Source organism: Salvelinus sp. IW2-2015, unplaced genomic scaffold (assembly GCF_002910315.2).
Source record: "Salvelinus sp. IW2-2015 unplaced genomic scaffold, ASM291031v2 Un_scaffold2133, whole genome shotgun sequence".
In the NCBI taxonomy this organism is placed as follows: Eukaryota; Metazoa; Chordata; class Actinopteri; order Salmoniformes; family Salmonidae; genus Salvelinus; species Salvelinus sp. IW2-2015.
In genome coordinates this window covers 1-23910 of record NW_019943467.1, presented here as the reverse complement: position 1 = coordinate 23910, position 23910 = coordinate 1, and the positions used below count along the sequence as shown (strand labels likewise).

At 41.9% G+C, this 23910-nt stretch overlaps 1 protein-coding gene across 1 annotated transcript in view; it reads left to right on the top strand.

Annotated features, from left to right (window-relative positions):
- The window catches only part of LOC112073052 (unconventional myosin-XVI-like), a gene marked incomplete at its 3' end in the record, with an annotated part of 197982 nt that extends 180441 nt beyond the window's left edge, over positions 1-17541 (top strand). Inside the window, 3 exon segments of the mRNA XM_070440027.1 lie at positions 10139-10243; positions 17114-17208; positions 17280-17541. Of these exon segments, the coding sequence (XP_070296128.1) occupies positions 10139-10243; positions 17114-17208; positions 17280-17541 (462 nt within the window).
- Between the last annotated feature and the right edge of the window lie 6369 nt (positions 17542-23910).

Sequence of the window (23910 nt, the reverse complement as noted above, 5' to 3'; positions counted from 1 at the left end):
ATCCCAGTTGAACACCTTTTTTGTTATTCTGGCATATTGAGAAGGTGGTTCCATAACCTAATCATTTCACCCCTCTGTTTTACTTCACAGCGCTCCCAACTCATGTCTCCTTCAATAGCTAGATGTGGGGAAAACCTATGCACTCCCAGAAAACATTGTATTCTGAAAGTTTGCTGTTTTGGATTCTTTCAAACCCCAGATTTAAGGAGTTCAGAATAGGACACACACATMAATTATAGAGCTATGAATATGTACGATAGCCAAGGTCTTTACAGATTTTAAGTTGACCCCAATGCTCTACCTGCAGAATCTGTTATAGGTCTTTATACCCTCCTCAAAGGTCATACGTTCATCAAAAAGGAATCAGAGGTATATACACTGAGTGTACAAAACATGATTAACACCTGCTCTTTCCATAAAATAGACTGACCAGGTGAATCCAGGTGGAAGCTATCATCCCATATTGATGTCACTTATTAAATCCACTTCAATCAATGTAGATGAAGGGGAGGAGACAGGTTAAAGAATAATTTTTAAGCCTTGAGACAATTGAGACATGGATTGTGTATGTGTAACATTCAAATGGTGAATGGGCAAGACAAAACATTTAAGTGCCTTTGAACGGGGTATGGTAGTAGGTGCCGGGCGCACCGGTTTGAGTCAAGAACTGCAACACTGCTGGGTTTTTCATGCTCAACAGTTTCCTGTGTGTATCAAGAATGGTCCACTACCCAAAGGACATCCAGCCAACTTGACACAACTGTGGGAAGCATTGGAGTCAACATGGGCCAGCATCCCTGTGGAACGCTTTCGACACCTTGTAGAGTCCATGCCTTGACGAATTGAGGCTGTTCTGAGAGGGTGCAACTCAATATTGGGAAGGTGTTCGTATATGAGCTAGTGTAGTTTAGGGGCATTGTTCCAAAATTCCAAAATCAAATCAAAAATCTGTGTGATCACGCTCTCCGTAGGCGAGGTATGAATACTTCTTAGTTTACCCTTAATCTGGGTTTTATCTGGGTTTATCTTGGTTAATCATTCATCTCCATTTTGTACACCAGAGAATGACAGTGTTCAACATACCTTGCCGAACAAACTCACTCTCTGCAAGGATGACAATATAATCTGCGTACAATAGTATCCCCAGGGTCGTGTCCTAGAATTTAACTCCTAGATTAGCATGCTTGATTTACTGGGCCAAGTCATTCACCATAAGGGCAAACAACGTTTGGGAAAGCACACTTCCTTGTTTGACTCCAAACAGAAACCATCCAGTCTTCAACTCATGTACCTGTATACGGGAGACTGGACCTCTACATAGAGATTTAATTGCATCCACCCCAGCATTTATTKATTTAAAAGCAAGAAGATCTCTATTTACCCAATCAAAGGCCTTTTGGAAATCAACCGAACATATGTAGGTTTACATTCTTGTAGTCTGGCTGTAATCACAGTGGATACAGTTTACAGAGCCTTCAGAAATTGTTTATACCCATTGACACATTTTGTTGTGTTACAGACTGAATTAAAAATGGATTAAATMGATTATTTTTCTAACCCATCTACACATAATACCTCATAATGACCAAGTGAAAACATGTTTTATGACATTTTTGAAAATGTATTGAAAGTTAAATTCAGAAATATCTCATTTACGTAAGTATTCACACACTTGAGTTAATACATGCTRGAATCACCTTTGGCAGCGATTACAGCTGTGAGTCTTTCTGGGTAGCTATCCGCATCCTGGATTGTACAATATTTTCCCATCATTCTTTTCAAATGTAATCAAACTCTGTCAAATTGGTTGTTGATGTAACGTATACACTAGGAGTCAGGAAGCATGTGCAGAAGGTGAGTTTCATAATAAGAAACATGAAGAATATTCAAAACAGGACAAGCGTACTGAACGGGAACAAAACCAATACTGCCTGAAGACTGAGCGTACTGAGGGCTAAATAAAGGGGAAGTAATCATGGTAATGATGAAGTTCAGGTGTGCATAACGATGAGGAGCAGGTGTGCATAATGATGGTTGACATGAACGCGTAATGTGGGTTGCCAGGACCGGTGGTTAGTAGACTGGCTACATCAAGCGCCGGAACGGGACAGCGGGAGCAGGCGTGACAGTTGATCGTTGCTAGACAACCATTTTCAAGTATTGCCTTAGATTTTAATGAAGATTTAAGTCAAAACTGTAACTCGTACACTCAGGAACATTCACTGTCTTCTTGGTAAGCAACTCCAGCATAGATTTGGCCTTTTGATTTAGGTTCTTGTCCTGCTAAAAGGTGAATTAATCTCCCAGTGTCTAGTGGAAAGCAGAATGAACCAGGTTTTCCTCTAGGATTTTGAATGTGTTTAGCTCCATTCCATTCCATTTTTTATCCTGAAAAACTCCTTAACGATTACAAGCATACCCATAACATGATGCAGCCACCACTATGCTTGAAAAAATGGAGCACGGTACTCAATAATGTGTTGTATTGGATTTGCCCCAAACAAAACACTTTGTATTCAGGACAAAACGTTAATTTGCTTTGCCACATTTCTTGCAGTACTACTTTAGTGCCTTTTTGCAAACAGGATACATGTTTTGGATTATTTTTATTCTGCGCAGGCTTCCGTCTTTTCACTCTGTCAATTAGGTTTGTTTTGTGGAGTAACTACAATGTTGTTGATCCATCCACAGTTTTCTCCTATCACAGCCATGTTACTGTTTTACAGTCACCATTGGCCTCATGGTAAAATCCCTGAGTGTCTTTCTTCCTCTCCAGCAACTGAGTTAGGAAGGACGCCTGTATCTTTGTAGTGACTGGTTGTATTGATACACCATCCAAATTGTAATTAATAACTTCACCATGCTCAAAGGGATATTGAATGTTTGCTTTTTTACCTATCTACCAATAGGTGCCCTTCCCTTTCCCTTTCCCTTTATTTGCGAGCCTTTGGAAAAACTCCCTGGTCTTTGTGGTTGAATCTGTGTTTGAAATTCACAGCTCTACTGAGGTACCTTACATATAATTATATGTGTGGGGTTCCCAGATGAGGTAGTCATTAAAAAATCATGTTAATAACTTCTTCGGGATCGGTGGGTCCCCTGCAGGATGGTTGAGCTAACGTAGGCTAATGCTATTAGCATGAGGTTTTAAGTAACAACAAAATTTACCAGGACAGACATATCTGATATTGGCAGAAAGATTAAATTCTTGTTAATCTAACTGCACTGTCCAATTTACAGTAGCTGTTACAGTGAAAGAATACCATGCTATTGTTTGAGGAGAGTGCACGATTTTGAACATGAAAAGTTATTAATAAACAAATTAGGCACATTTGGGCAGTCTTGATACAACATTTTGAACATAAATTAAATGGTTCATTGGATCAGTCTAAAACTTTAGACATACACTGCTGCCATCTAGTGGCCAAAATCTAAATTGCACCTGGGCTGGAATAATACATTATGGCCTTTCTCTTGCATTTCAAAGATGATGGTAAAAAAAAAAAATACAAAAGAACGGTTGGTTTTTTCTTGGTATTATCTTTCACCAGATCTATTGTGTTATATTCTACTACATTCCTTTCACATTTCCATAAACTTCAAAGTGTTTCCTTTCAAATGGTATCAAGAATATGCATATCATTTCTTCAGGGCCTGAGCTACCGTCAGTTAGATTTGAGTATGTCATTTTAGGAAAAAATAAATAAAAAATAGGGGCTAATCCTTAACGCTATTACTGGACACAGAGTCAGTCGATGCAATTTATTATGTTACTTGTTAAGCACATTTTTACTCCTGAACTTATTTAGGCTTGCCATAAATAACAAACAGGTTGAAAACTTATTGACTCAAGGSATTTCAGCTTTTCATTTGTAATTAATTTGCGCAATCTTGACATTATGGGGTATTGTGTGTAGGCCAGTGACAAAAAAATCTCAATTTAATCTATTTTAAATTCAGGCTGTAACACAACAAAATGTATATATAATCTATTTAAATTCAGGCTGTAACACAACAAAATGTATATATAATCTATTTAAATTCCAGGCTGTAACACACAAAATGTATATATAATCTATTTAAATTCACGCTGTAACACACAAAATGTATATATAATCTATTTAAATTCAGGCTGTAACACAACAAAATGTATATATAATCTATTTAAATTCAGCTGTAAACACAACAAAAATGTATATATAATCTTATTTAAAATTCAGGCTGTAACACAACAAAATGTATATTATAATCTATTTAAAATCAGGCTGGTAACACAACAAAAATGTATATATAATCTATTTAAATTCAGGCTGTAACACAACAACATGTGTAAAAATTCACGGGGTGTGAATACTTTCTGAAGGCACTGTAAATCTATACAAAGCTGTTTAATGAAACCCAATCTGCTCATGTACAAGTCATTCTGACATTTCCAAATACTGAGTCAACCTGTTGTTTAGCATCCCAGAGTTTAACATGCAGACTATGCTAATAATGCTGATGCATTTGTAATTGAATGGGACCCCTGGATCATTCTTTGATGACTCTGGGATTAGTTTAATGATAGCTTTGTACCCAGTTGAAGGAATGATACCATTTTCAAAACACATTTGGAAACGTCAGAATAGTCAGCTGAAACTTGGGAGACTTTAAGACCTCATTATGAGGCTCCTCCATTCCTGTTGAGCTTTGCTTTTTGAACAAGTTTTGTGTCTGTGTAGTTGCAGATGGATGTAAGGATGTGAGTCCATGCACAGTTCATTCAGAAAGTATTCAAGATCCCTTGACTTTTTCCACATTTTGTTACGTTAGATCCTTATTCTAAAATGTATTAAATTGTTTTTTTCCTCATCAATCTACACACAATACCACATAATGACAAAGAAAAAACAGGTTTTAGACATTTTTGCAAATGCATAAAACATTACACTGAAATATCACATTTACATAAGTATTCAGACCGTTTACTCAGTACTTTGTTGTAGCACCTTTGGCAGTGATTACAGCCTTGAGTCTTCTTGGGTATGAAGCTACAAGCTTGGCACACCTGTATTTGGGGAGTTTCTCACATTCCTCTCTGCAAATCCTCTCAAGCTCTGTCAGGTTGGATGGGGAGTGTTGCTGCACAGCTATTTTCAGGTCTCTCCAGAAATGTTCAATCAGGTTTAAGTCTGGGCTCTGGCTTGGCCACTCAAGGACATTCATAGACTTGTCCCGAAGCCACTCCTGKYTTGTCTTGGCTGTGTGCTTWTGGTTGTTGTCCTGTTGGAAGGTAAACCTTTGCCCCAGTCTGAGGTCCTGAGCACTCTGGAGCAGATTTTCATCAAGGATCTCTCTGTACTTTGCTCCGGTCATCTTTCCCTTGATCATGACAAGTCTCACAGTCCCTGTCGTTGAAAAACATCCCCAAAGCATGATGCTGCCACCACCATGCTTCACTGTAGGGATGGTGCCAGGTTTCCTCCAGACGTAACGCTTGGCATTCAGGCCAGAGAGTTCCATCTTGGTTTCATCAGACCAGAGAATCTTGTTTCTCATGGTCTGAGAGTCTTTAGGTGTCTTTTGGCAAACTCCAAGTGGGCTGTCATGTGCTTTAAACTGCGGAGTYGCTTCTGCCTGGCCACTCTACCATAAAGGCCTGATTGGAGGAGTGCTGCAGAGATGGTTGTCCTTCTGGAAGGTTCTCCCATCTCCACAGAGGAACTCTAGAGCTCTGTCAGAGTGACCATCGGGTTCTTGATCACCTCCCTGACCAAGGCCCTTCTCCCCTGATTGCTCAGTTTGCTGGGCTGCCAGCTCTAGGAAGAGTCTTGGTGGTTCCAAACTTGTTCCATTTAAGAATAATGGAGGTCACTGTGTTCTTGGGGACCTTAAATGCTGCAGAAATGTTTTGGTACCCTTCCCCAGATCTGTGCCTCAACACAACCCTGTCTCGGAGCTCTACGGACAATTTCTTCGACCTAATGGCTTGGTTTTTGCTCTGACATGCACTGTCGACAGTGGGACCTTATATAGACAGGTGTGTGACTTTCCAAATCATGTCCAATCAATTGAATTTACCACAGGTGGACTCCAAACAAGTTGTAGAAACATCTCAAGGATGATCAATGGAAACAGGATGCATCTGAGCTCAGTTTCAAGTCTCATAGCAAAGGGTCTGAATACTTATGTAAATAAGGTATTTCTGTTTTTTGTTTTTGGATACATTTGAAAAAAAAAATAAACCCTGTTTCCACTTCGTCATTATAGGGTATTTTGTGTAGATTGCTGAGGTAAAAAAATATTTAATCTATTCAAGAATAAGGCTGTAAAATAACAAAATGTGGTCAAAGGTTATGAATACTTTCCGAAGGCACTGTATGTGTACATTTTGTATGTTTGTGTGTATGTGCATTTGTGCATGCATGCAGAGAGAGACACATTTTTGTGTCTTTTCCTGTGCGCACGTGTGTTTATACTCCAAGTCCATTCACCCTGACCTGTGCCATTCTTGTCTCTGTCTCTGTCTCTGTCTCTGTCTCTGTCTCTGTCTCTGTCTCTGTCTCTGTCTCTGTCTCTGTCTCTGTCTCTGTCTCTGTCTCTGTCCTGTTCTGTCTCTCTCTCTCTCTCTCTCTCTCTCTCTCTTCCGTCTCTTCTCTCTCTCTCTCTCTCTCGCTCTCCCTCTCTCTTTTTCTTTTACCCCACCCCCGGGTCTCAACACACAGACGTTTAGAATGAATGGATACAGGGAAGGGGGTTAATCAAGTGCGGAGGTGGAATACAATGCAGACTTCAGATATCTCAATTGCATTAGTATGGACTGCTCAGCTGCATTGATTTATGGTTTAATCTATTTTATTGTTGCTTTTATTTGTCATTTCTGATACAGTCTGTGTTTTGTTGACAGGTTTATATTCCAGCACTGTGTAAGGTCAGATAATACCACTTGAACTTTGCACTCTTGTAAACCTGCCCCCTTTCATTGATTTCTGATGTCTTTCTGAGCTTTTTTTTTTTTTACTAGCAAACACTTCTTCAGGTCAGGGGTCAGTTATTGGATTGTGGTAAAGTTGCTATTATTGGATTTACTGTAGTCAAGCTATACTTATTTTTTCTTAGGTTTCTGGTTAAAACCACAATCAGCACATAGCGCAATAGTCTCTTTTGTGTAATCAGTGACCAATACCATTAAATTCCAACGGAACTCACTGTGGATGAAGAACCCTTGGCTAGTTAAAGCCTGTAAGCTACACTAATATCATGTGAAGTGTCATGTGATGAATGTGATCAGCCATTAGGGCTTTATAGAGGGTTAGAGTGGGTTAGAGTGGGTTAGAGAGGGTTAGAGTGGGTTAGAGTGGGTTAGAGTCCAGACATCACCATCCTGCTTTTATTTAATTTAGGACACTCTGATGGGCCCCTGGTCAAGTAGGGCCCCCCCCATTTGCCCCCAATTTAAACTCATATCAGAGGCACGATTTCAACCTAGTTGACTCCATACAACACGGCCCTCCTCAGTCTTGTAAAATTGGGGGCCATTGATAGTGTTCATAGCCACACAGGTGAGGTTGTGGGTTTTACAAAGGTCCTTTGTGTTTTATGAGTCCTGGGGGACACTGTAGTGCTGTATGTGGGCCTGGACATTAACTTACATAGAGATTGTTAGGGAGAGTTCAGAGAGAACCCACTCCTCTAATTCAAACATATTTTGCACACACTGAAATATGCACACCAACACAAACACAAACACACACGCACATGAACACATACACAGAAACACAGTACAGGTTTGTCTGGACAGGACTTCTCCAGACGACTCTAAACCACCTTACGCCACTAACACAGACACACAGTTCACACACACACTTTGACAATACGAGCGGTTTATGTCTCCGACCATCTGCTCATTAGGTTTGCCTCATTTAACAGGGACGCTCTGTGACATCATCACACAGGGACAGCCTGTCTGTCTGCACTCTGGGTCACACATCAGCTGGCGCCGAAACAGAGGAAGTTCAGATCACACAGAGAAGTCTAACTGTAATTGGATAAAGGCTACTATGAGTGTGTTATTAGACCTTAGGGCGTACACTAGTGTACAGCACCCACCTGGATAATGTACTCTGGGTAGAAGTCAACCTTAACCACAGATATGGGATGAGCTGACCCTACCTTCACTGCATCCTAACTTTAGAGAGCAGTGTATATGGGTAACTATCTGACTCTGAAGAATGCATGACAGCTTGTTTATTGCTAGAATGATCACCGCACATCTGTTGGTCAACTGAAGAATGGGAATGTCAACCCTTTTAATTGGCTTTTCCAATGACATAAGGCCCCACAAATTACTCAACCCGCAAGTTATTCTCTTAAAATCTCCCACATTAATCAAGCTGTGTTAATATACTGTATGTTATTCATGTTGTTAAAGTTGTCCAGACATCCCTTACCAGTGTTCTCTCCACCCAAACACAAAAGATCAAAGACTGTCTCTAACAACACAATATAGAGCTGACCCACTCTGTCCCTCTCCTCTTCGACCAAAACAATCCCTCCCCCTCTTCCAACTGACCTCTCACAGCAGTGGTTGCCCCTGGCAACACCAATAGGAACAGATGCTGCGGAGCTGGCCCGCCTTTTGACCCCCATTAACCTATGACCCCTCTAGTTTCTGAATGGGCGGGTCATCCGAGAGGCCCCACCAGAACTGAAAAGAGCTTCTGTATGTGGTTCTGGTCTTCATAACCTGCCTGAGACACACGTCTAGGGTCAGACTGTGCCATCACCAGCCCAATTCCGAGCCTTACCATTAAGCGATGCCATTAGGCGGTGTCACACTGAAGTCCTTCCCCTCCTGACAAATAAAATAACTTTTTTGTGCGCTTTGAGGACATTACAGTGCCACCTATTCAGCCCGCTACCAAAGACTGTAGGCTCTCCTTCTCTGTGGCCAACGTGAGTAAAACATTTAAACCTGTTAACCCTTGCAAAACAAAAGAGACGATCGTGGACTTCAGGAAACAGCAGAGGGAGCACCCCCCTATCCACATTGATGGGACAGCAGTGGAGAAGGTGGAAAGTTTTAAGTTCCTCTGTGTTCATATCACCGACAAACTGAAATTGTCCACTCATACAGACAGTGTGGTGAACAAGGCGCAATAGCAAAAAAAATMTGGCTTGTCACCGAAAACCCACACTAACTTTTACAGGTGCACAATTGAGAGCATCCTGTCGGGCTGTATCACTGCCTGGTACGGCAACTGCACCGCCCACAACCACAAGGCTCTCCAGAGGGTAGTGAGGTCTGAACAACACATCACCAGGGGCAAACTACCTGTCCTCCAGGACACCTACACCACCCGATGTCACAGGAAGGCCAAAAAGATAATCAAGGACAATAATCACCCGAGCCACTGCCTGTTCACCCCGCTTCCATCCAGAAGGCGAGGTCAGTACAGGTGCATCAAAGCTGGGACTGAGAGACTGAAAAACAGCTTCTATCTCAAGGCCATCAGATTGTTCAACAGCCACCACTAGCACAGAGAGGGCGTGCCTAACTACAGACTTGATATCATTGGCCACTTTAATAAATGGAACATTAGTCACTTTAATAATGCCACTTTAAGAATGTTTACATATCTCGCATTAGTCATCTCATATGTATATCATGTATCCTTTACTATCTATTCTTTACTATCTATTGCATCTTAACTGCTCTGTCACTGCTCATCCATATATTTTATACTTATATATTCTCATCCCATTCCTTTACTAGATTGTGTGTATTAGGTTTTGTTGTGGAATTTGTTAGATATTAGGTTTTGTTGTGGAATTATTAGATATTACCTGTTAGATACTGCTGCACTGTCGGATCGAGAAGCATAAGCATTTCTCTACACTCGCAATAACATCTGCTAACCATGTGTATGAGACCAATAACATCTGCTAACCATGTGTATGTGACCAATAACATCTGCTAACCATGTGTATGAGACCAATAACATCTGCTAACCATGTGTATGTGACCAATAACATCTGCTAACCATGTGTATGTGACCAATGAAATGTGATTTTATTTGATGTAATGGATGTATTGATCCAATGTAATAAGATGTGGACTTTCTGTGTGCTGATGGTTTCTGTCCTGTGTATGTCTTAGGTACAGAGACCTAGTGGACACCACTCTAGCTGACAAGAAGAAGCTTTCATCAGAGGAGAAATGTCGCTTTGTTCTGCAGCAGTGCAAACTCCAAGGATGGCAGGTGTGTGGTGCTGTCTCTGTTTCCCTATTCTGTCTGTCTGTCTGTCTGTCTGTCTGTCTGTCTGTCTGTCTGTCTGTCTGTCTGTCTGTCTGTCTGTCGTCTGTCTGTCTGTCTTGCATGTTCTGTCTGCTGATCTGATCTGTCTGTCTTGCATATTCTAGGTCTGCATCTGTCTTGTTACTGGTCTGTCTGTCTGTGCTGTCTGTCTCTGTCTGTCTGTCCACACACTAGAGATGCGGAGAGGAAATCATTTTAGAGCGCACACAACATACACACATCACACACTCACAATCACACACACACACGATCAAGACACACACACCACACACACACACACACACACACACACACACACACCACACACACACACACACACACACACACACACACACACACAACACACACACAGACACAGACACACACAGACACACACGACCACAGACACACACAGACACACACACACACACACACACACACACTGGCTTTGATCTCAGAGAGGCCTTTGAAACCTGTAATTAGAGTTCAAAATTTGGGGAAATTGACAACTCTCTAATTGTTTTATATTTTTGACATTTTGTCAGGAAATGCAGCTCCGTCTCAGGTTCTGCTGTTGTGCATGGTTGCACAGCCTTTCCTCTACAGGGAGCCAGGTTTTCCTGTGTTCTACCCTTCTCAATGGCAAGGCTGTGCTCACTGAGCCTGTACTTTGTCAAGGTTTTTCTAAGGTTTTGATCAGTAACCATTGTCAAATATTTAGCCACGGTGTACTGTCGATTTTAGGGCCAGATAGCACTGCATTTTGCTTTGTGTTTGTGCTTGTGTTTCCCAATAAGCAATATAGTTTTGTTTTGACTGTGTTGTAATTTGGTTTATCCTGATTGATTGGATGTTCTGGTCCTGAGGCTTCAGTGTGTTAGTAGAAAAACAGGTTTGTGAACTCAGCCCCAGGACCAGCTGGATGAGGGACTCTTTTCTTTGCTCAGCTCTTGGCATTGCAGGGCTTGGTAGTGATATGAGAGGGGGTCACTGTATGTTTAGATGTTTCCAAAACTTAAAGCTTTGAACTTCTTGCATACTATAGGGGGTGCTGTTCGCTCATTAGCATTTTTGGTCTCCAATTTAAACTGGCCTCGTGCTCATCTTGATCGTACAATATGCATATTAGTGTTATTATTGGAATAGAAAACACTGTGCTAGTTTCTATAGCGTTGCGATTTTGTCTCTGAAGTGGTAACAGAAACTACCTTCTACAGCACTTTAATACCTGACAGGGAGCAGATTTTCAGAAATTTGACCGCCTGATCTGGGGTCGGTTTTAGGTGCCTGGTAAATGCTATGGAGAAACCGACACTGCTACGTCTTCCCTCTGGGTGTCCAGTACGTCATGACGCTTTGAATGGTGGTCCGATTGCGCAATCCCAGAGCCACTATAAACAGACAAAACGTGGAAGTACCGTTCTTTACCCTTCGTGCGTCTCAACGCAAGAATGGACACGGACTTGCCTCCTTCCAAAGGTTGTTTAGCCAGCAATATTCTCTCCGGTCATGTTTTTTACTCGTTATAGTATGTTAAAACATATAAGTAGTTAATTTTGAACGCGTTTATAAGCATTTATACCGTTTTATTGTGCCGATTTTGAGGAAAAGAAAAAAAAAACAAAAAAAAAATTTCTTTGCGTGCATTGAGCTTTGGCAACGCGTTTCGGGTCCTGGTCGATGTAGTGACATTTCGACAGGACAGAGACATCTACGACCAAAGAAGATAGACCCAAAGAAAGGATACAATTGCCTTCAGAATCTGAGGAAAATCACCTCATAGTAAGAATATTTAATATATGATAATCGTTGTTACAGGTCCGAAATATTTTAGAACGCTGTTCCGCATTTGTGTTGTCTATCGCTTCACTTGGCGAACCTGTATTGCCAACAGTAAGGATAATTTTAAGAATATGTAAAGCGGTTTGCTATAAGACTAATTTGTTTCGATTCCTGTAACTCCCTGTATCTTTTTAGTCAAGTATATGATCTTAAGCTTTCGATTAAACTAGATAGTCTCTGAACGATACGTCGAGCATTTGAAGGCTTGATTTGCTACTGAATTTTCATTGTAGCCAAACCTATAAACACAGTTTTTGTATGGCTAAATATGCATATTAAAACATTTTCGAACAAACCTAGTATTTATGTGTAAATGATGTTACATGTGAGTGTCATTCGGAAAGAATTGCTGAGAAGGTTAGTGAAAAAATTAATATATTTGGCGATGTAATGATACGTTATAGCTCTCTTTGGCTTGACCACGATGCGTCGTGTTAACGTTTTGGGCAAAATCAAATTGTTGTGGCTAGTTTATGTCCGAACTATTGATCGATATCAGTTCGCGTAAAACTGCTTAGAAAAGTCTGAAATATTTCTGCAATCAAGATCTTGTGTATTTCCATTGGCTATGCTTTGTCTATTTTTATGAAAATGTTTTTATGATGAGTAAATTGGTCATACACGTTGCTCTCTGTAAGTAATTTAGTCGAGTTGTGGATGGTCGGCTGACATGTGAACTTGTGATTTCTACCTGAAAATAGCACATTTTTTCTAACAAAACGTATCCTATACCATAATATTGTTATCAGACTGTCACTGAATGAGGTTTTTCTATAGGGTTAGGGCTTATTTATATCTTTTTGGCACGAATTAGTGGAAGCTAAACTTGATGCAGGGAAAAAATGTGGTACGTTAAAAAGTGTGGTATTTTGCTAGTAAGGTGTTAGCTAATAGATTTACATATTGTGTGTCTTCCCGTAAAGACATTTAAGAAACACGAAATGATGGTTTTATTCCAAGTATCTGTATCTTTCATCTGGTGTACTTGGACTTGTGGATTTAATGATATCTTTAGATGCCTCTATCTACTATGTGAAGCTATGCCTAGCTATGCTAATCAGTGTGGGGGGGGGGTGGGTGATCCCGACCCGGGGTAGAGCTCGTGAAAGTTAATTGCTCTTTTTGAGTTTTTATTATTAGTGGATATTTGCCTAATTCTGCCCGCATGCATTGTTTGTAGTTTTCCTCTGGACTGTAGGAGAAAGAATCTTACAGAACTCTGCATGCAGGGTTTCAATGGGATGTTTTGTCCCATTTTGATGAAATCTTGTTTTTGCAAGTGGCCCACACCTCGCTGCATAAAGTGCAATTGGTGTTCAATGACATATCAATTGTTTTAAGCCAAATTTTAATAGGTATTTCAATTGATTAGCTTTTCTAATGGCGTAGAATGCCCCTGTGTGCTTTCTCTCTCAGTTCATTCATGCCTCTATTAAGGTGTCCGAGCTTATTTTTAAACCTAAGTAATTGTAGTGTGTGCAGTACTCTATATATTTTGTACCAATTGAGAACTTTGGTCTAATTCCCTGAGATCTGGATCTCTCTCTGTGGAAAATCATTATTTTAGTCTTTTTTGGGGTTTACTGCCAGGCCAAGTCTGGCAGTACTGCTTAGCAGGTCCAGCGTTCTGCTGTAGGCCATGTGCCTGTGGGTGACAGCAGGATAGGTCATCTGCGAAGAGTAGGCATTTAACCTCTGAATTATGGAGACTAAACACCAGGGCGCTGAGGATTTTTCTAGAATTAGTGGCCAATTCCGTTTGATGTAAATATTGAAGAGTGCAGGGCTCAGATTACAACCCTGACGAAGGCCCCGCCCCTGGTTAAAAGAATTCTGTTATTTCTTGCCAATTTTAATGCTGCAGCGTATTGCCACGCTATAACATTGATTTAATTATGTCATATGTTTTTACCCCCTTCACACCACTTTCAAATAACTTTGTAGAAGAGTCCTGTATGCCAAATAGAATCAAATGCTTTTTGGAAGTCGAAATAAGCAAGCGTATATTTGGTATTATTTTGGTGACATGTTTATTATCTATCAGGGTGTGTAGGGCGTAAATATGATCAGTTGTGCGATGTTTTTGGTATAAAATCCAATTTGACCATTTACTCAAATTGCTTATTAACTTCTTCTGATATAAGGGGCAGCATTTTCACTTTGGAATGAATTGCGTGCCCATACGTGACTGCCTTCTACTCTGTCCCAGATGGTAAATATATGCAATTATTATTACTTTGTTGGATATAAAACGCTCTGAAGATTCTAAAACTTATTTTGAATGATGTCTGTGAGTATAACAGAACTCATATGGCAGGCAAAAACCTGGAGAAAAAATCCAAACAGGAAGTGAGAATTCTGAGACTGGTCAACGTTTCAACTCATCACCTATTCAATTCCCTGTAAGGATATGGATCTGTTGCACTTCCTACGCCTTCCACTAGATGTCAACAGTCTGTCCGAACGTGGAATGAAGCCTCTAGTGGTGATGTGGGGCCGGATGGAAGGTGTTTCAGTCATTGGTCTGGCAGAATGCCAGTTCCGGTGTCATGCGGCTTTCCCTCTGATATCGCCTTGCGTTCCCATAACTTCTTACCGACACGAAGGAAATGCTCCGGTTGGTACGTTATTGGAATATAATGATGAACAACAGTCCCTGAAGATTGGACTCTCCACTTAGTTTGACCCGAGTTTATTCGACCTGGTTTATATAAACTTTTTGAAGTTTTCGTCGAGTTCGCGCTGCATCTGGCGAGCTTTGGACATGTGCACTAAACATTCTAAGCAAAAGTAGCTACTTAAACATAAAGTAATTTGGACATTATCGGAAAACAATGATTTATTGTGGAACTTAGGATTCCTGGGAGTGCATTCTGATGAAGATGATCAAAGTAAGGGAATTTATGATGAATGTATTTCATATTTCTGTTGACTACCAACATGGCGGAGAAATTTTTGTTATTTGTGAGCGCCGTCTCAGATTATTGCAATGGTGTGCTTTTCATGGTAAAGTTTTTTTTGAAATTCTGACACAAGACGGTTGGCTTATTAAGAACAAGTGTATTTTTAATTCTATGGTAAAAACATGTATCTTTCATCAAAAGTTTATGATGAGTATTTTTTGTTATTTGACGGTGGCTCTCTGCAATTTCTCCGGATATTTTGGAGACATTTCTGACAATGGCGCAATGTAAACCGAGATTTGTGGATATAAAATAGGCACAAATCTCGATCGAACAACATATAAATGTATTATGAATAACATGATGTCATATGAGTGTCATCCGATGAAGAATCAATCAAAGGTTAAGTGATTATTCTTAATCTCTTATTTCTCTGCTTTCTTTTGTGAATACTATCTTTTGTGCCTGGGAAAATGGCATGTGTTTTTTTGCTGTGGACTATGTAGCTTTCGGACCTATATAAACATAATCGTTTGGTGTGCTTTCGCCGCGTAAATTCCTTTTTTGAACATCAGAACATGTTGGCTGGAATTACAACATGGTGTAGCTTTAATTTGGTGTCTTTTATGTGATTGTCATGAAAATTGATTTTTATAGTAATATTTTGCCTTTGGCGCTCTAAGCTTTTTCTGGCTTTTGGCCAAGTGGGACGCTATCTCGTCCCATCATTACTCCAGAGAGGTTTTAAGGAAGTTTAGAACTCTTAATTATGATAATACTACAGAAAACCTTCCCCAGGTTACTGTTCACAGACACAATGCCTCTGTAATTGTTAGGTCAAATTTGTACCGTCTTAAAGATTGGGTTTGAGTCGCTTAGATTCCAGATGTCAGGGAAATAACCTACACTCAGGAATCAATTTAAACAGTTTTAATATAGCCAATAGAAATTTTTGGCACCCAGTGAGTTGAGGGCATCTCATTTAAGGATGCCATCAGGTCGCATGCCTTTTTAAATTTGAGAGCCTGAAGTTTCTTATAGAGCTCCTGGTCAGTAATTGGGGAGTCCAGTGGATTTTGATTGTCCTTTTAGCTTTGTTTCCTAATGCATTCAACTTCTCATGAATTTTGGCGTGTTTCTGCATTTGTGTCAATTTTGAAACAATGTTGTAGAGTGTTTTTAAAAATGGGTTTGTCCATATGTCACCATTTTGTAATCGCTAATTCCTCTTGTTTAGATTTTTTTTGTTTTTTCCAATTTTGCCGAAAGTTTGTTGTTGTTTATGACTCCTCAATTGGTGGTCAGCTGCTTGCTGTTGTACTGTGCTTTTTTGGTTCTGGGTGTCGTTTATAGAGTTTTTAAAAGTCTCACAGTAATGAAGGCGTAATTCAAAATTATTTGGGTCTCTGTGCTTTTGGTTGGATAGTGTTCTAGGTTTTTTCCTTATCATTTTACAATCTGCATCAAACCAGTTGTCATCTGTGATCTTTTTTGTTTTGTTTTTTATTGTGCTTCTTTTTGCCGTTGCCTCTCTCTCTCTCTCTCTCTCCTCTCTCTTTCTCTCTCTCTCTCTCTCTCTCTCTCTCCTCTCTCTCTCTCTCTCTCTCTCCTGTCTCTGTCTCTGTCTCTGTCTCTGTCTCTGTCTCTGTCTCTGTCTCTGTCTCTCGCTCACTCTCCCTCTCGGTTCTCTCTCTCTCTATATATAATATAATATACATCTGTCCTCTCTATGCTCTCTTCTCTTTTCTGTTCTCTCTCTCTTTTCTGTCTCTGTCTCTTTCTGTCTCTGTCTCTTCTGTCTCTCTCTCTATCTTTCCCTCTGCCCTCTCTCTCTGTCTCTCTCACTCTCCCTTTCCCTCTCTCTCTCACTCTTTCTCTCTCTGTGTCTCTTCTCCTCGTGTCTCTCTCTCTGTTCTCTTCTGTCACTCTCTCATCTCTCTTCAACACTCTCTTTCTCATCTCTCTCTGTGTCTCTCTCTGTGTCTCTCTCTGTTCTCTCTCTTGTCTCTCTCTCTGTCTCTCTCTCGTCTCTCTCTCTCCTCTCTTCTCTCTCCCTCTCTCTCTCTGGCTCTGTCTCTGTCTCAGATGAAGGGGCAGCAGTAAGGTGTTTCTGAGGTACTGGCAAGCTGACCAGCTCAACGACCGCTGCCACCAACTACACAGGAAGATCATCATCTGCCAGAAAGGTACAACGACTTGCATCCCTGCGTGTGTCTGTGTGTTATTAACCCCTCTCTTTCCCCCTATCCTCTGMCAGTGATCCGTGGCTGGCTGGCCAGGCAGCGTGTGCGCCATAGACTGTTGTCCCAGCCAACAAAAGACTGCAGTATCCAGAGGTTCCTCCAGGGGGCAGAAGACCAGGGCCTGTGCACCTACGACCACCTGGTCATCCAGAACGCRTCTGACATCGCCCGCGAGAGCAACCACCAGCGCTGCCATGGCAACGAGTCACACAGCAACAGTCCGCCCCTCGGTGAGAGGCCCGAGCCAGTTGGCGAAGAAGAGGACACCCCCAAAAGGTAATAGACCACCACATTCACCCCCGAAGAGAAGTCACTCCTGGTGGTTTTGTGTTTCTTCATTGATTTGAAGCTAATAGTATGATGTAATACAATGATAATGGATTGAATTTAGACTATATTCTGTGGCTGTAAGTAACTCACCCAATCCACCACAGATACTATAGAGATGTCGAGGTCACAAGGTGTGTGTACAGTGAGTGTACAGTGWGTGTACAGTGTGTGTACAGTGTGTGTACAGTGTGTGTACAGTGTGTGTATAGTGTGTGTACAGTGTGTGTACAGTGTGTGTACAGTGTGTGTGTCATGTGATGTGTGAGTTATGGTGTCATTGAGCCTGTGCTGGTTGGTGACTATAATGAGTTAAACATCAGCATGTGTTAATGTTTCAGCACTGTCCCCAAGCCGACACTGGCCTATAGCTGCAGCGCATTCAATGTTATCAAATCCAATCACATTTTTTTGTCACATGCGCCGAATATAAAAGGKGTAGACCTGAAATGCTTACTTACAAGACCTTAACAWACAATGCAGTTCAAGAAATTAAGTTAYGAAAATATTTACTAAATGAAATAAAGTTAAAAGTTAAATAAAAAGTTAAACAGTAAAATAACAATACCGAGGCTATATACAGGGGGTACCGGTAAGGTAAAAGAGTCAATGTGCGGGCGAGAGTATCTGTTTAGTTTGAGGTAATGTGTTAACTATGTAAGTGGGATCGGGTATAAGAGTTAGTTGAGGTAATAGTTGTAATGTTTGAAGGTTAGAGGGTACAGGTTGTTGGAGGTATGTGTAATGTAAAGTTTATGGGGTGTAGGGTTAAGTTGAGGTAAATGTGTAACATGTAGGTAGGGGTACCGGTTAGAGAGGTAATGTGTACATGTAAGGTAGGGGTACGCTGTTAGTTGAGGTAATGTGTACATGTAGGTAGGTGTAAGGTTAGTAGAGGTAAGTGTACATCTGTGAGGTAGGTTTGGTAAGGTTAGTTTGAGGTCATGTGTATGTAGGTTAGGGGTAACAGGTTAGTAGATGGTAAGTGTGTTACATGTAGGTAGAGTGGGTAGCCAGCGGGTTAGTTGAGGGTTAAATGTTGACATGTAGTAGTAGGGGTAGCAGGTTAGTTGAGGTAAGATGTGTGCATGGAGGTAGGTGTTAACAGCAGTTAGTAAGAGGTAATGTGTACAATCGTTAGGTGCGGGGTAGTCCGGTTAGTAGAGCGTATGTGTTACATGTAGTAGGTGGTAAGGTTACGCTCTTTGAGGTACATGTGTTGCATGTAGGTAGGGGTTACAGGCTCTAAGTAGAGGTAATTATGGTGTATCATGTAGTAGCGGGTATGAGGTTAGTTGAGGTATGTGCTACATGTAGGGATTCTAGTGGAGGTTCAGAGTTAGTTGAGGAGTAATGGTGTACCATGTATGTGTGGGTCATGGTTTAGTTGAGGTAACTGTGATAATGTTAGGTAGGGGTTAGAGGTTAGTTGAGGTAATGTGTGGGCGTTGTAGGTAGGGATAGGTTTAGATTGAGGTAATGTGTACAGTGTAAGTAGGAGTACAGGTTAGTTGAGGTAATGTGTCATGTAGGAGGGTAGGTAGTGATAATGCATGAGGAGGTTGTAAGTTAGAGGTAATGTGTACATGTGGTAGGGTACAGGTTAGTTGAGGTAATGTGACATGCTAGGTAAGGGTTAACAGGTTAGTCTGAGGTAATGTGTATGATAGGTAGGGGTACAGTTAGTTGAGGTAAGTGTGTACATGTAGTAGGGGGGTAAAGGGTTTGTTGTGGAAGGTGTGATGCGAGGTGGTGTAAGTATAGAGAGTATGATGTACATGTCAGTAGGGTACAGGTTAGTTGAGTGGTAATGTGTACATGTAGGTAGGGTACAGGTTAGTCCTGAGGTAATGTGTACATGTAGGTAGGGTACAGGTTAGTTGATAATGTGTACATGACAGTAGGGGTACAGTTAGTTGAGGTAATGTGTGCATGTAGGTAGGGGTACAGGTTAGTAGAGTAATGTGTACATGTAGGTAGGGGTACAGGTTTAGTTGAGGTTAATGTGTACATGTAGGTAGGGGTACACGGTTAAAGTTGAGGTATGTGTAATGTGGTAGGAGGTAGGGTTAGTTTGAGGTAATGTGTAAACATGTAGGTGGGGTACAGGTTAGTTGAGGTAATGTGTAATGTAGGTAGGGGTACAGGTTAGTTGAAGGTAATGTGTCATGTAGGTAGGGGTACAGGTTAGTTGAGTTGTGATATGTACATGTAGTAGGGGTTACAGGTTAGTTGAGTAATGTGTACATGTAGTAGGGGTAAGGTTAGTTGAGGTAATTGTGTACCTGAGGTAGGGGTACAGGTTAGTAAGGTAATGTGTACATGTAGGTAGGGGTACAGGTTAGTTGAGGTATGTGCATGTAGGCATGAGGGAGTCAGGTTAGTTGAGGTAATGTGTGATGTAGGTAGGGGTACAGGTTAGTAGAGGTAATGTGTCATTGTAGGTAGGGGGTACAGGTTAGGTGAGGTATGTGTACATGTAGGTAGGGGACAGGTAGTAGGATTATGTGTATGTAGGTAGGTACAGGTTAGTGAGGTATGTGCATGTAGGGTAGGGGTACAGGTTAGTTGAAGGTACATGTACATGTAGGATAGGGGTCAGGTTAGTTTGAGTATATGTGTACATGTAGGTAGGGGTTACAGGTTATTGAGGTTGTGTACATGTAGTAGGGGTAAGGTTAGTTGAAGGGTATGTGTAAGTGTAAGGTTAGGGGTAAAGGTATAGTTGTAGCGTAATGGGGTGTCATGTGTAGGTAGGGGTAACAGGTTTAGTTGAGGTAATGTGTGACATGTAGGTGGGGGGTAACAGGTTAGTTGAGGTAATGTGTGCATGTAGGGTAGGGGTACAGGTTAGTTGAGGTATGTGTACATGTAGGTAGGGGTAAGCAGGTTAAGTGAGGTAAATGTTGTAAGCATTGGTAGTAGAAGGTAGGGGTCCAGTTAGTTAGGTATGTGATACATCGTAAGGTAGGGTAACTAGGTTAGATCGATGGTATAGTAAGGGGTATAAGGGATAATGAATAGATACGTGAAAATACAGCAAGTAGCAGTGCGCTAGATGTAAAATCAGTAGTCCAGAATGTGTACGTGTATGTGGGTTACAGGTTAGTTGAGGTAATGTGTACGTTTGCTTAAGGTAGGGGTACAGGTTAGTTGAGGTAATGTGGTAGCTGGTTAGGATCGGCGTTCTTAATGGCTTAGTAAATATTTAATTGCTGTAGTTAAGTTAGGTGGAGTGTAAGAATTGTTTGCTGGCTAGTGCCTCTTTAATTGGCTATCTCTAATATCTGATTCAGTGAGGGTCTATTTAGTTGGGTAGAGGCAGGGTCTGTTGGGGTATTGAAAATGCGTGTAAGTGTTCTTATTCTTATGCTTATTCTCTAGAAGGCATAATTGGGCGGCTATAAGGGTAAAGGTTAGTTGAGGTACATGTGTAGATGGTACACACATGTGTTGTAAGAATATTGGAGCCGTTGCCTATTTATACTTTTTCGAATTCTCCACCCCTCAGCCACAATTTCTCCAACTGTTGCACAACGTCCCTTTTGATGGTCCAAGCTGCATTATAATAAATACTGAGACGCGTACGTGGAGCCTCGCGTTGGTTGGGAATTGTGGTGGAGGTGCGTGTTCGGGCTTGTGCGTCTCTGGGGGTGGTGGTTCAGAGCTGTGTGTATTCTATGTCAAGTGAGACACGGACTATCCCCTTCCTGGCGGTCAGTGGACTTAAATGATTTACACTTCATATAGTGTAGTTGGCATGGAACTCGCAATTGTTTGAATTGTAAGACTGGCCCAAAATGGTTTTTCCAAAGTGGGCATAAAAGAATGAGAGAGGCTGTCTTTTATTAGAAATGTATTCCTGTATTCCTCTCTGCACTGTCTAATAAACAGAGCAGAGATAAAGCCTCCATATTGGCCAGACAGTGCAATAATTCTGATTGTGGTTTTTAAAAATGCAAATTATACATTGGGGGTGTACATCCTGCAAGAGGGCGGAAACACAAAAACAGAGACGCGCCACACATACACAACGACAAACACACAACACTCTTACTTCGCTCTGTCCTCCATTTGTGCCCTTTGTATGGCTAGACAGGACATCTACTACTGGGACAGAGACTGGGAGGAATGTGGCATAAATAAATCCGGGTAGGAGGAGGAGGGAGAGGGATCTCCCTTTCCTAACCCTTCTTTCAATACAGAAGGGAGAAGGGGGTCGGGGATGTCACTGGTAATCCCCCCTTTCCTTCCTCCTTCCTTTCTCCTCCTCCCTCTGCAAGAAGTCTTTTCTCTCCCGCACACACTAATACTGTCATCGCATTAGGAAGGGGTTAACAGGTGAGGAGGGGTGTGTGGAGAGGGGAAGGGGATCGGATGAGGGGGTGGTGTGTAGAGAGATGGAAGGGGAATATGGGATTGAAGGGAGGGTGTGTGTAGAGGGTGGAAGGGCAATATGGATGAAGGGAAGGGTGTGTGTGGGAGGTAGAAGGGGATATTCTTGGGTGAAGGTTGAGGGTGTGTGTAAGAGGGGGAAGGGGGATATGGTAGGGAGGGTGTGTGTAACGAGGGGGAAGAGGGATATGGGTGAGGGAGGGGTGGTGTAGAGAGGGGGAGGGTTATCGATGAGGGAGGGTGTTTGTAGGGACGGTGGAAGGGAAATATGGGTGAGGGAGTGGGAGGGGGGTATGGGTGAGGGAGGTGTGGTGTAGGGAGGTGGGGGGGGATATGGGTGAGGGAGGGGTGTGTGTAGGGAAGGTGGAGGGGGGATATGGGTGCGGGGGAGGGTTGTTGTGTAGGGAAGGTGGAGGGGGATATGGGTGAGGAGGGTGTGTGTAGGGAAGGTGGAAAGGGAATATGGGTTGACGGAGGTGGGGGGGATTGGGTGTAGGGAGGCGTGTGTGTAGGCAGGTGGAACGGGGAGTATGCGGTGAGGGAGGGTGTGTGTAGGGAGGTGGAGGGGGATAATGGGTGAGGGGGCTGTGTGTAGGAGGTGGAGGGGGTATGGGTGAGGAAGGTGGAGGGGTTGGAAGGTATTGTGGTCGCTGGGATCCCTGGTGGGAGTGTCCATGGCAGATTAACTAGCGGCTATACCCCTGCTTATTACGCAAAGTAGTCGGAAAAACGTTTCAGGCTGTAAGGCCCTCCACACACACACACAGACACACACAGACACACACACAACACACACACAACACCACACACAACACACACAACAACACACAAACCAACAACCACCCACAGATCACAAACACACACACACAACTTTACGCACACACACATTACACCACACACAACACACACACCACACACAGACACACACCGAGACAAACACACAGACACAGCGGGTTACAAACAGACAGTCACACAACATGGACACAGCACACACACACACACACATTTATAACACTTTTCACAAACACACACCCACACAGACACGACAACACACAACACAGACAACACAGGACAGCAAGTACGATCACACACAGACACAGCAGTTGACACACACAAGACAGAAACACACAACAGAATTTACACACAGGTGTTACACACACAACAGACACACACACAGACAGTCACACAGCATTAAGACACATAACACACACATGCACACAGACACATCGCACACACCATTGTTGTCAGAGACACACACACACACTGGAGATACACACACGAGACACATAGCCACCAGCAGACACACACAACAAATTTATTGTACACAACACTGTGTGTGCCAGACACACACACACAGACACACAACAGCTAAGACACACATGTTGTGCGGCAGACATTATGTGTACAACACACGTACAGCCGCACACAACACACAGGCAAGCACAGTTGACACACACAAGTATGTGTGGAATTTCACACTACACACACAACATCTTACACACACATGTGTGGCTACACCAATGTGTGCCACAGCACATGTTTCACAGCACACACAGAACACCACACAGTGGTTATATCATGACCTACAACACCGTATTTTCCAGTTCGTTTTTACACACACACGAATACACACACACAGACAACAATTACGACCACGTCAGACACACACACAGCAGACACACTACAGTGTTCACACAGATGGCGTAGCAGTCGGGGACGTGTGTTGTCTTGTCCTTGTCCGGTGTAATAGTTTCGTATTTTTTCCGTATACATTTCGTATATATTTTTAAATTTCATTTTTCCCCATCTAGGAACTGGAATGAATTATATACATTCCTACATTCCGCTACCTCTCACCCAATGTGGTACGGACCTCTGGCTATTTTTTTTTTAATAATAATTTTAGAACCGTCACGCTATGAC